The following is a 14,204-nucleotide window of genomic DNA, read 5'->3' as shown; positions in this document are numbered from 1 at the left end:
GGTGGTTTTCGGCTGTCCATAGTTTTTCTCTCCTCAATATCTGCAAGCTGTCATTTCTTAAACTGTTTCTTCATTCGTTGACGCAGAGCCGGATGATTTAGCCCTTCGGCACATTTCAGCCAATCAGTAAGCTGAACTAGAACTAGGTCCAACGAATCTTGCAATTACATAAATGTTTTGTCAAAAATTAACGTTCTTAGCTGTTAAGAAACTAAGACTATGTGCGATTCCAGATTCGGGACTGAGTATGTCATACCTTTCTTCATACAGTTAATTACATAACGTGTCTACTAGTTCATTTGCGACAGTAGGACAGATGAAGAATGGATTGGCGACACATACCAATCTTGGCAAGACAAACCAGTGGTCGATATTATGAGCATGGTCAGTAGGACAGATGACTGACTGACTGACTGAGTTTTGGTTTTACGCCGCTTTCAGCAATATTCCTGCAACATCACGGCGGTAGGGCAGATGAAGAATGGATTGGCGACACATACCAATCTTGGCTAGACAAACCAGTGGTCGATATTATGAGCATGGTCCTACTCCCAGTTCCAATGGCACACAGACAAGTATGAAAATATCAGGCTAAATATCTGAAGTACGGGTTGGGCGAGGTGAAGAGATGAAATGGGGTTATAAACGTCACGTCTGAGAATATGGTTCACGTATATGGCAAGAGCGTTGCACGTATATCACCTACCCCATGCATCCTCCTTACCCACCGGGGGTGGTGTAGCCTGGTGATTAAAGCGTTCGCTCGTCACGCCGAAGGCCCGGGTTTGGTTACCAACATGGGTACCATGTGCGAACTCATTTCTGGTATTGCTAAAAGCGGCGTAAGACCAAACTCACTCACTCTTCCCTCTACTCACCCATCCCTCAATAATAATGCTTTATCCCCTAATAATACTGAGCTCCAGAAGTATCACCTTTTAACATATTAGTGTGGCGCGGTCTTGGGACACAAAACGGCACAAGATATTCATATCAAATCACGCAACTAAGTACGCAATGAAATATTCATTTGCATAGTTCATTAGTCGGGTTACACAGAAAACACGAAAGCTTCTTCAATACCAAACTCACGTACCTGACCCTGGAATACATACAACATATTCGATTCGGTTGACAAATCAATATAATCGAAGCTACGAATTTATTTTGTCAACTTAATTATGAACAAATTCATAAACACAGCGGGAGGCGAGATTATCGACGACACATGCGCTCCCTGCGACCGGAACATGACTCCGACTACCTGACCCGATTACCCAGCTGTTTGTCTGCATATAACGAACAACAGGTTTCGGCTCTTATCAGCAGGCGTGGATTTACCTGTGACGTCATACTGAACATCTGTTTGCGCAGCTGTTGAAAACTTTTCCCAATATAAAAGATCTAAAAAATTCAATACATATTTTACATGCATTGACATATTTTTTTCCGACCATTCAGCCTGCATCAGCATTTTGTTTTTCTAAACCACAAGAAGGCATGTATAATAAATGGTTATATAATTAAATATTGAAGGAGTGTATTTGTGAACAACATCCACCAGTAAACTGCTTATCCATATTGCACTGTTGTCTGAAGGCCAAAGCCTCCCTACTGCAGTACAGGTGGGATCCATATAGTGCTAATGTCTTAAGAAGTTAGTGTATAAGATATTCTAAACAATTCCAAAGCCTGTACAATTTAATAAAAGAGTAAATCTACATCCGAATTGTGGGGAGTATCACCTCATATGTTGATGATGATTTTAAGGGGGATGTCACCCATTTTCTCCAGGGTGGGGTGGTGGTGGTGTCAATTTTGTCACACGTACTTGGGGGTGGGTCAGCAATTTTGTACATGACATGCAAGGGGGTGTCACTTCCTTTGTACATAAATAATTTTAGGGGGCGTTATTAACATTGAACATGCTTCTCCATAAAAATTACCATAATCCCCCCCCCAGCTACAAATAAATGAATGGTCCCTTAGACCCAAACAAGACCTCAGTACGCCGCCAGATTTCTGAGTAATTTTGTATTCAAGTCAAGTCCCTATTGTCAGTACAATAGATCTACAGTCGTCAGTATTAACATCACGTCACAATCCTCCCTCCAAAATATGTCACTACCTGTGAGAGTGTTAGGTCATAGACTCTGGTAAACATTCACAAATAGACAGGTAACTGTGTCTGTTAGAGAAAAAGGGGGCACCTCTGTCTCATGTCCATGTTTGATTTGGTTCTAGTAATGAATACCATATGTGAAATTGAAACATTGTCTGTCTGTAATTGGGGAAATCATTAACATCTGAGATGGAGGAAACACACAGTTGGTTTTAAATGCCTCAAACCTGCAACCTGCAAATGTCCACAGCCTAGTCCCCATTTAAAACATTTTAAAGTACTTAACATCAGGAGCTTACCATGTGTCCTAGCCCCTGCATATCAAGCAGCAGAAAATGGCTGACTAAAACTTTCCATATATTTTCGATATACACATATATATTTCCAGATTTCAGGTATTCCAAACCAAACTGATGGCTGATGCAATTTGTTAGAGGTAACAGGTCAGCTCAGTGCCAATAGACAGCCCTGAGTAAAGCAGGTTTGAGACTTTTCACAAAAGGCTCTTGTGAAACAGGCATGTTCAGCACTGGTGCAGACAAACCTAGGAAACTGTTCTTGGCAACTTGGAATTGGAAACCAACATCAGACGTTTCTGGAATACCAAAGGGGCATAACTTTGTACAACAATTCACCATATCTCTGATGTTTGGGATTGTTTCTGAGAAGAGATCAATAAAATTGCTTCTCTTGAGACCATTTTGAAGTTTTCTAAACTGAAATGTATATAAATATGACACAAAGAAAAACAATATCAGTGGTTCAGAAGGAAAGAGTTTCAAAGTTCAGCATTTACAGATGGATGGATGGATGGAAGGGGGGGATGGAAGAATGGATGATGGATGGATGGGAGGGTGGGTGGATAAATGGATGATGGATGGATGGAAGACAAACAACATCTGATACTCATGCCTTGAGCTCGCATTGACAATCTCAAGGCTAAACTAGTAAGAAACACACAATATTCATTTGAACTCAAAACTTACAGAACTTTATTCTCTTAAACTAAAGATACTGTTTCAGTACAAAACATACAGATATTATTGTCAAAACTGAATGACGTCACATGTTGATTCAAAGCCCGATCGACCACATCCCACAAGAAAGCTGTAACTGAAACAGCGATACAGTGATGATGACGATGAGAATATGATCATGTTTGCACTACAATCTGGCATGATGTCTAGCCTATTTATAATTAAAGTCCAGTGACATACAAGGACTGTCCTCACAGTAAAACAAGTCAAACGTTATGCAGTTTATACATATGATACATTATATGACATGTTGAATAGCCACCCTTCTTTACAAGACCACTAATATAAGAAAAATAGCTGTAGATCAAAGTATTTATGCTGTTTCAAAAAATTCTACTTTTACATAAGTCAGGGAAGATTTGCTCTTGGCCTTGAACTGTAACTAGCACTACAACACAAAGTTACATGACTGTACTGTTCTGTTAGATCAAATCAGTGCTAGAATGTATACAGAATGATTGGTCAGCTGGATCCCCAATCAGAAGGTTTGACTCTTGGTCCTGGTCATGATTTTATAACACCCCATCAGGATCCTCATTGTCTTTACAACGGACCCTCAGATGTCCTATTCACAGTATCTTTCACAAATGTCCATTATTAAATATGATATTTTGGGATAATTCATCAGTAGAAGTCCTCTTCATCCTCCTCCTTCTTTCCTCCCTTCTGCTGGTTCTGTATCTGATGCTGGTTGTTGTACATCTCGGCCACCTACACAAACAAACAAACAAACAAACAATGGTTTTACAGGTTCATATCATAAATATATTTCGAGCCTTCACTTCCTGAACATCAGTGAGTGAGTGAACGTATAAGTACGGTTAGACACCACTTTTAGCAATATTCCAGCAAAATCACAGGGGACACCAGAAATGGGCTTCACTCATTGTACCCATGTGGGGAATCGAACCCGGGTCTTCAGCGTGACTAGCAATACTTTAACCACTAGGCTACCCCACCGCCCCTCCTGAACATGACATAGTCTCCAACCCAACACACATGCAACTAACAGCTAAACATTGACTTATACATCATTCAACATATAGCATTATTAGGGAATCGAACCGGGTCTTCAGGAATGACGGGTCTTCAGCGTGACGAGTGATACTTTAACCACTAGGCTACCCCACCGCCCCTCCTGAACATGACATAGTCTCCAACCCAACACACATGCAACTAACAGCTAAACATTGACTTATACATCATTCAACATATAGCATTATTAGGGAATCGAACCCGGGTCTTCAGCGTGACGAGCGATACTTTAACCACTAGGCTACCCCACCGCCCCTCCTGAACATGACATAGTCTCCAACCCAACACACATGCAACTAACAGCTAAACATTGACTTATACATCATTCAACATATAGCATTATTAGGGAATCGAACCCGGGTCTTCAGCGTGACAACTGGGAATACTTTAACCACTAGGCTACCCCACCGCCCCTCCTGAACATGACATAGTCTCCAACCCAACACACATGCAACTAACAGCTAAACATTGACTTATACATCATTCAACATATAGCATTATTAGGGAATCGAACCCGGGTCTTCAGCGTGACGAGCGATACTTTAACCACTAGGCTACCCCACCGCCCCTCCTGAACATGACATAGTCTCCAACCCAACACACATGCAACTAACAGCTAAACATTGACTTATACATCATTCAACATATAGCATTATTAGGGAATCGAACCCGGGTCTTCAGCGTGACGAGCGATACTTTAACCACTAGGCTACCCCACCGCCCCTCCTGAACATGACATAGTCTCCAACCCAACACACATGCAACTAACAGCTAAACATTGAACTTATAGCATCATTCACCCGGTCTTCATATAGCATAACCACTATTACCCTCCTGGGGAATCGAACACCGGGTCTTCAGCTAAACATTGACTTATACATCATTCAACATATAGCATTATTTTAACCCACTAGGCTACTTTAACCCTAGGCTACCGCCCTCCTGAACATGACATAGTCTCCAACCCAACACACATGCAACTAACAGCTAAACATTGACTTATACATCATTCAACATATAGCATTATTAGGGAATCGAACCCGGGTCTTCAGCGTGACGAGCGATACTTTAACCACTAGGCTACCCCACCGCCCCTCCTGAACATGACATAGTCTCCAACCCAACACACATGCAACTAACAGCTAAATACTGACTTATACATCATTCAACATATAGCACTATTAGATATAAACACCTATTGCATCCTACGGGGTACTAAATTCTCAACAAGAAATAGAAATGTCTTTCAGTGGCATTTAGAAGTTGTACATTGATGTCCAGGATATTTTTATGGATTAAACTTCTTTTTTAATTTCTCTCACGACGTTTCAAGACCATTCCAGGTCCCTTCATCAGGTGAACTGGCAGTAATAGAAAGTTCCTCATAAATGTCATTATAACATCATACAGTCAGATTTCATGACTTTACAGGACTCTGAAAATTTCCTCTGTACCTCTAGTTAAGTAGTGGAACTTCACCAACTATAATCATTCAATCTATCAACCGTAAAGGCTGAAAAATCCTTAAAGTGATTACTCGGCACAAACTGCTGCCTTATTGATTGGAGGTGAGCCAGGTGTTGGTTTCACCTAACGCTCCCATCGATATATACATTCAGGTCACCCTAAATCAATCCATGTACATTACCCAATTACCTGGTGCAGTTAACAAAATAGTTTGTCTCCTTCCAACATGGGAACATTCACAGCCAGCCTTACAAATCTAAAATAAATGTTGGTGTTTGGCACTTAATCGAGGGGGGAACAATTGCTACATCCCATATTGTGTGCTATAAATGTTGGTGTTTTTAATCGGGAAGATGTGATGTTGGGCTTGGCACTTGTCGAGGGGACAATTGCTACATCCCATACTATAAAGAGGAGAACATCCCATATTGCTGCATAAATGTTGGTGTTTGGCACTTATCGAGGGGAACAATTGCTACATCCCATATTGTGTGTATAAATGTTGGTGTTTGGCATATCGAGGGGAACAATTGTGTGCTATAAATGTTGGTGTTTGGCACTTATTCGAGGGGAACAATTGCTACATCCATATTGTGTGCTATAAATGTTGGTGTTTGGTAATCGAGGGGGAACAATTGCTACATGTATTGTGTGCTATAAAATTGCTACATGTGCTATAAATGTTGAAATGTATTTTGCTATAAACTTATTCACTTATTCGAGGGGGGAACAATTGCTACATCCAATATTGTGTGCTATAAATGTTGGTGTTTGGCACTTAATCGAGGGGGGAACAATTGCTACATCCAATATTGTGTGCTATAAATGTTGGTGTTTGGCACTTATTCGAGGGGGGAACAATTGCTACATCCAATATTGTGTGCTATAAATGTTGTATTGTGGGATACATGTTGGTAGTTTGTGTGTGCTATAAATGTGTGTGTGAGGGGGAACAATTGCTACATCCAATATTGTGTGCTATAAATGTTGGTGTTTGGCACTTATTCAGGGGGGAACAATTGTGTGTGCTATAAATGTTGGTGTTTGTACCTTAATCTGTGTGACAATTGCTACATGTGCTATAAATGTGTGCTAAATGTTGGTTTTGGCACTTATTCGAGGGGGACAATTGCTACATCCAATATTGTGTGCTATAAATGTTGGTGTTTGGCACTTATAAATGGGAGTTTGGTAATTGAGAGAGGAGGGGGAACAATTGCTACATCCAATATTGTGTGCTATAAATGTTGGTGTTTGGCACTTATTCGTGTGTGGTGGTGACAATTGCATGTGCTATACATGAAACACAATGCTATAAATGTTGCTATAAATGTTTGGCACTTATTCGAGGGGGAGACATTGCTACATCCAATATTGTGTGCTATAAATGTTGGTGTTTGGCACTTATTAGGGGTGTGTGTGTGTGGGGTGACAATTGCTACATCAATATTGTGTGCTATAAATGTTGAAATGTGGGGCACTTATTCGAGGGGGACAATTGCTACATCCAATATGTGTGTGCTATAAATGTTGGTGTTTGGCACTTATTCGAGGGGGGAACAATTGCTACATCCAATATTGTGTGCTATAAATGTTGGTGTTTGGCACTTATTCGAGGGGGGAACAATTGCTACATCCAATATTGTGTGCTATAAATGTTGGTGTTTGGCACTTATTCGAGGGGGGAACAATTGCTACATCCAATATTGTGTGCTATAAATGTTGGTGTTTGGCACCTTATTGGCACTGTATTAAATGTTGAAATGTGTGGGGAACCGAGGGGTACATTCACATATTGTGTGCTATAAATGTTGGTGTTTGGCACTTATTCGGAGGGTGAGGGAGGAGGTGTGACAATTGTGTGTGCTATAAATGTTGGGGTTTGTGCATATATTGTGTTATAAATGTTGGTGTTTGGCACTTATTCGAGAGAGGGGGACAATTGCTACATCAATATTGTGTGTGTTGGAGGGGGACAATTGCTACATCAATATTGTGTGCTATAAATGTTGGTGTTTTGACAATTGCTACATGCTATAAAATGTGTGCTAAATGTTGGGGTTTGGCACTTATTCGAGGGGAGACAATTGCTACATCCAATATTGTGTGCTATAAATGTTGGTGTTTGGCACTCAGGAGAATTATTCAATATTGTGTGTTATAAATGTTGGTGGGGGGACAATTGCTACATCCAATATTGTGTGCTATAAATGAGTTCATCAGATCTCATGACATATTTTTGTCCACGACAACTATGCATTAATGTTGTTATTGGAGACTTCCATATTTTTATCTATAGTTTTCTGTCACAGGAAAAAAATACTAAGGTACATTAATGTATTGATGCTCTTTTGACCAGAATGAAAAATTAAAATGTTCAACACAAACAATATGCTGGGGTGGAAATAGTGCTTAAATTGGATGCCATAAATATCAAAATGGCATGAACACAGTGCACAGGGCCAGCGACTAAAATCATAAAATTAATACACACCATGATTCATTTAATGGAAAATGCCATACATTTGAGCAACTGAAATGATTAAAAACCTATATTTCAGCCCATTAAACTGTTTATCTGTGGTACTCTCAATCTCACAGCTCAACATGGGCGTGGCTGTTTTTAATGCTGGTGCGTATAACAGGAATTGCTGTTTTGGAAGATAACATAGCTTGTGGGTTATTTTATAGGTCCAGTAAAATTTAGCTGAACTATTCTTGCAGTTTTGATATTGTTTAGGAAATGCAGCTCTCAAGTTTACAGGTTTACTGATTTATCAACCAATAAATTGAAATGACTTGAAGTGATGTTTTAAGTTTAACTCGATCATCAAAAGGTCTAGTCTGGGCATGCTCATATTCACATATAAAAAAATGCTAAAAAGCATGGGTTACTGAAGATCACTTCTAACCCGCATCTTCACGGGTTCAGTGGTTTAGAAGGTGATCTGGACTAACAAGACCTCACTAAGTCTACTTCAGGGATTTCCACCAGAGACTCAGCGAGAGGTTTCCTGTTTGATTCCAAGAAAGGGAGAGCTCCATTCAACTAGTGGGAGAGTGTAGTTAACCGATTTTCTGCTCGACTAGTGATAACACCAGTCACATCAATATCATTATCTTGAATAGTTAGTTCCCTGTAGCATAATACTTCTTCCTAAATAATCAGCTGTTTTCCATTCCGAAAGCATTTTGATGGATGACAGTCTACTGCATTTTCCTCTTGACAAGACAGCAAGCTATAAGAGCACCACATGAGCCGATGTTACAAATCTAAAGTAAAAATAATATAGGTTTGAGTAGAATAAGCTCACAGGTCTTTACTGCTGACAAATAGCTGTGCACTTTGAAATATGTGTTAAATTATATTCCTGTTCATTTGTTAATGTGCAACTTGTCTCTGAATGCATTAGTGTGAATCTTAGAAAGCTTGTCTGTGAAAAATCTCTTTAAACGTCATTGGTCATAGAAAAGCCCAAATTTACAAAACCCCAGGTCACACCCATAGCACACACTCAGTGCATATCAAAGTTTACTGACATGTTGTAGTGAATGAGTTTAGTTTTACACAGCACTCAGCAATATTCCAGCTATATGGCCGCGGTCTGTAAATAATCGAGTCTGAAACAGACAATCCAGTGATCAACATCATGAGCATCTATCTACACCATTGGGATACGATGACATGTGTCAACCCAGTCAGCGAGCCTGACCACCCGTTCCCGTTAGTCACCTCTTACGACAAGCATGGGTTATTGAAGCCCAATTCTAACCCGGGTCCTGACACGTTGTATCATACACAAGAAGCACAATATGTTACATTGTAGGGGTGACTATTGAGGGGAAAACAACTACTGCGATAGCGATAGTCTATTGCAACATACTATTGCGATAGCGATAGTCTATTGCGACTAACTATTGCCATACTATTGCAATAGTTTTCTCTCTCCTTGAATTGTCTCATTTGAAGTCATTTCCCAAATGAATGTATTGTTTATATGAAATAATAAAAACATGAAGTAGTTTCAGTCTCTTTTAATAACTCATAAGAAACTTGAAACCCAGATCCATTGCTGTTATTCACAATTTCAGACTCTGAGTCGCATGCCGTGTTTTCCGCCATGTTTGTTTAAGAGGTAACAGGGGCGGATAACTTTAAATCAATGTGAATGAATCTGGTACTTCCTGTATTTTGCGCTGCGCCATTTATCAACAGAAGTCAATTACTAAACAATCGATAGTCACACATACTATCGATGCAGCAATAGTTTTTCGTTTCTACCATTGATTAATTGCTATCGGAGACTTAACAATTGCAATCCATCGATAGTTCGATGCATCGTTACAGCCTTATTACATTGGGTGTTTCATTTTCTCAGTCAAATATAACATATGTGGCATTTGACCACTTTCCAAAAGGCACTGTTTATTCACATACACAAGAAGATGAGTTTCAAAATGACATCAATGTTTAGATACGTCACTGCTGGAGTCACATACAATAAACACATTTTCAGTTGAGCTAAGCTATAGAAGTTTGCACCTTTCACTCAATTAAATCAAGTTTCATTAACCTGACGAGATAAAAGTGTCAGATGGGTTTGATAGATGTCGACATGATAACAGGTTAATTTATCGCTGTTCTAGTAGAACCATGGGGTCCGTTGTATTCCAACAATGTAAAAGGTAAAAAGTCAGAGGCAGGTCGAAATATTAAATCTAAATACATATATTAGTCAATAAGGAAGATATGAAGGGAACAAAGGAAGCATGGAGGGGAACAAAAGACAATATTAAGGCAGGAGTAACGGAGAATATGGTAGAAGTTGTGTCAGGTCTGCACATTCAACAACTCCGGCATCAGTTGTTGATCATGCTTCTGGTAACTCTGGGACAAAGAAATCTATATGGACGTGATCAACACCTACATGTACACACTGTATGTTTGGCTTACTGCCAAGGTGTACAACATCTGCCTGCATTACGTGGGAAACATCGGTCTCCATGGCTGACTGACACCAGGTCACCATGGTTTAACTTGAGCTTGTTGTTCACACCTGCCTGCCTGCTATTGATTCTGGTCAACATTTATCAACATAGCTGGAATACTGCTGTGGCAGAAAACATCTACCATTCACTCATGCTATGCAAAACATGACGTATATATTTGTGAAGTAGATGTGTAGATGAAGTACTGGTGTGTTGAGTAAGGTAGATGATAGAGAGTAAGGTAGATGGTAGAGTGTAAGGTAGACGATTGAGTGTAAGGTAGATGATTGAGTGCAAGGTAAATGGTAGATGGTAGAGTGTAAGGTAGATGGTAGAGCGCAAGGTAGATGTTCGAGTGCAAAATAGATGGTAGAGAGTAAGGTAGATGGTAGAGCGTAAGGTAGACAGTAGACTAATGTAGATGGTAGTTTAAGGTAGATGGTAGAGTAAGGTAGATGGTAGAGTGAATGGTAGACGGTAGAGTGCAAGGTAGACAGTAGAGCGTAAAGTAGACGGTACAGTGCAAGGTAGACGATTGAGTGCAAGGTAGACGGTAGAGTGTAAGGTAGACGAGTGAGTGTAAGGTAGATGATTGAGTGCAAGGTAAATGGTAGATGGTAGAGTGTAAGGTAGATGGTAGAGCGCAAGGTAGATGTTCGAGTGCAAAATAGATGGTAGAGAGTAAGGTAGATGGTAGAGCGTAAGGTAGACAGTAGACTGTAATGTAGATGGTAGTTTAAGGTAGATGGTAGAGAGTAAGGTAGATGGTAGAGTGAATGGTAGACGGTAGAGTGCAAGGTAGACAGTAGAGCGTAAAGTAGACGGTACAGTGCAAGGTAGACGATTGAGTGCAAGGTAGACGGTAGAGTGTAAGGTAGACGAGTGAGTGTAAGGTAGATGGTAGAGTGCAAGGTAGACGGTAGAGTGTAAGGTAGACGGTAGAGCATAAGGTAGACGGTAGAGTGTAAGGTAGACGGTAGTCAGTAGAGCGTAAGGTAGACGGTAGAGGTAGAGTGTAAGATCAACAGCAGTGTGTGAAGTAGACGATGGTGTGTGAAGTAGACGATGGTGTGTGAAGTAGACGGTGGTATGTGAAGTAGGTGGTGTGTGTGAAGTAGGTGGTGTTGTGTGAAGTTGAAGGTGGTGTGTGAAGTAGACGATGGTGTGTGAAGTAGACGATGGTGTGTGAAGTAGACGATGGTGTGTGAAGTAGGTGGTAGTGTGTGAAGTAGATGGTGGTGTGTGAAGTAGATGGTGTTGTGTGAAGTTGAAGGTGGTTTGTGAAGTAGATGGTGTGTGAAGTAGGTGTTGTGTGAAGTAGGTGGTGTGCGAATTAGAAGGTGTTGTGTGAAGTAGAGTGGCGTGTGAAGTAGAAGGTGATGTGTGAAATAGATGGTAGTGTGTGGAGTAGAAGGTGGTGTGTGAAGTAAAAGGTGCTGTGTGAAGTAGATGGTAGTTTGTGAAGTAGAAGGTGGTGCGTGAAGTAGATGGTGGTGTGTGAAGTAGATGGTAGTTTGTGAAGTAGAAAGTGGTGTGTGAAGTAGATGGTGGTGTTTGAAGTAGATGGTGGTGTGTGGGCATACCTGAGAGTGCAAGGTAGACGGTAGAGTGTAAGGTAGACGATTGAGTGTAAGGTAGATGGTAGAGTGCAAGGTAGATGGCAGAGTGTAAGGTAGATGGCAGTGTGTAAGGTACACGGTAGTCAGTAGAGCGTAAGGTAGACGGTAGAGGTAGAGCGTAAGATCGACAGCAGTGTGTGAAGTAGACGATGGTGTGTGAAGTATACGATGGTGTGTGAAGTAGGAGGTGTGTGAAGTAGACGATGGTGTGTGAAGTAGACGATGGTGTGAGAAGTAGAAGGAGGTGTGTGAAGTAGATGGTGTTGTGTGAAGTAGGTGGTGTGTGAAGTAGATGGTGTTGTGTGAAGTAGAAGGTGGTGTGTGAAGTAGATGGTGTTGTGTGAAGTTGAAGGTGGTGTGTGAAGTAGATGGTGGTGTGTGAAGTAGATGGTGGTGTGTGAAGTAGATGGTGGTGTGAAGTAGATGGTGGTGTGTGAATTAGATGGTGGTGTGTGAAGTAGAAGGTGGTGTGTGAAGTAGAAGGTGGTTTGTGAAATAGATGGTGAAGTAGAAGGTGGTGTGTGAAGTAGAAGGTGGTTTGTGAAGTAGAAGGTGGTTTGTGAAGTAGATGGTGGTGTGTGAAGTAGAAGGTGGTGTGTGAAGTAGAAGGTGGTTTGTGAAGTAGATGGTGGTGTGTGAAGTAGAAGGTGGTGTGTGAAGTAGAAGGTGGTTTGTGAAGTTGAAGGTGGTTTGTGAAGTAGATGGTGGTGTGTGAAGTAGAAGGTGGTGTGTGAAGTAGATGGTGGTGTGTGAAGTTGATGGTAGTGTGTGAAGTAGATGGTGGTGTGTGAAGTAGAAGGTGGTGTGTGAAGTAGAAGGTGGTGTGTGAAGTAGATGGTGGTTTGTGAAGTAGATGGTGTTGTGTTAAGTTGAAGGTGGTGTGTGAAGTAGATGGTGGTGTGTGAAGTAGATGGTGGAGTGTGAAGTTGAAGGTGTTATGTGAAATAGAAGGTGGTGTGTGAAGTAGAAGGTGGTGTGTGAAGTAGATGGTGGTGTGTGAAGTTGATGGTGGTGTGTGGGCATACCTGAGAGGCGGATGTTGCTTGTTCCGGCTTCTTGTCTTCACGGATACGAAAAAAGCGTGGAAATCTCAGTGATATACCTTTTTCTGGATCAACCTAAAATTGCAACATGAAGTCGATTACACACACATCGTACTGGCACAGTTTTATCTACATAGAGGTAATAATTAAGAGTCTCATTTGTACAGTGTTGTTAAAGTGAACCAGCATCAACTTCTTATATTCATTGTGACATCTCAAATCACGTCACACTTTGGCTTACACTCTGAGGACAGGGTTCCTGTCCTGTTTAACAGAGTTTCTTAGGTTTCAATATGTCAACAAAACATGATGTCACTTGGAGAGCATTTACAAAACCTCAATCTTGTTTTGCATTTGAACTTCAAATGCAAAGATTGAAAAAACTAAAGAAACTCACCAGTCCTGCTGCGGCCTTGTGGGTAGGGGATATTGAGAGGTCAGCAACCTTGATCTCCCACACCTGGACCGGATCAAACCAATGGTCAGGTTCGTGACCGGAGTCGTACTGGTAGTAGGGCTTGGGTTTATCAATGAGATGTTCCTTCAGGAAAGTAGTGTGTTTCTCAAGGTACTCGTCCGTGAAACCAGTGCCAATCTGGTTGGATGAAAATAACACCATTATATCATAGACTGCCAGTTGGACAGGATTGACAGTGAGCAAGTGAGAAGGCTAAGGTTCACACAGTTTCAGCGCCGTAACACTTTGTCAGCTCCATCCTCACTCAAACTCATTTGGGTATTTTGCCATTTTTCATTAATTGTAAAAACATAAAGTTTAAATGTTGGTTTACGTGTTTGTTATTTATATTTGATCTAAAATATGAGAAAAAGTAAGAAAGACTGCAAGTTGCCAGTAACTTGCCACGTTCATGTGCTGAAATAGAACGTCACA

At 40.8% G+C, this 14,204-nt stretch overlaps 1 protein-coding gene across 1 annotated transcript in view; it reads right to left on the bottom strand.

The window, feature by feature from the left end:
• Positions 1-3,307: 3,307 nt before the first annotated feature.
• The window catches only part of LOC124277993 (DNA ligase 1-like), a 101,961-nt gene continuing 91,064 nt past the window's right edge, over positions 3,308-14,204 (bottom strand). The window contains 3 exon segments of the mRNA XM_046713720.1: positions 3,308-3,870; positions 13,295-13,387; positions 13,710-13,907. Coding sequence (XP_046569676.1) covers positions 3,784-3,870; positions 13,295-13,387; positions 13,710-13,907 — 378 coding nt within the window. The 3' untranslated portion in view covers positions 3,308-3,783.

The sequence above is a fragment of the Haliotis rubra genome, unplaced genomic scaffold (genome assembly GCF_003918875.1).
Source record: "Haliotis rubra isolate DU_JTF1 unplaced genomic scaffold, ASM391887v1 Scf23, whole genome shotgun sequence".
Taxonomy (NCBI): Eukaryota; Metazoa; Mollusca; class Gastropoda; order Lepetellida; family Haliotidae; genus Haliotis; species Haliotis rubra.
The sequence above is the reverse complement of the archived record's forward strand: the minus strand, read 5'-3'. Positions and strand labels throughout refer to the sequence as shown.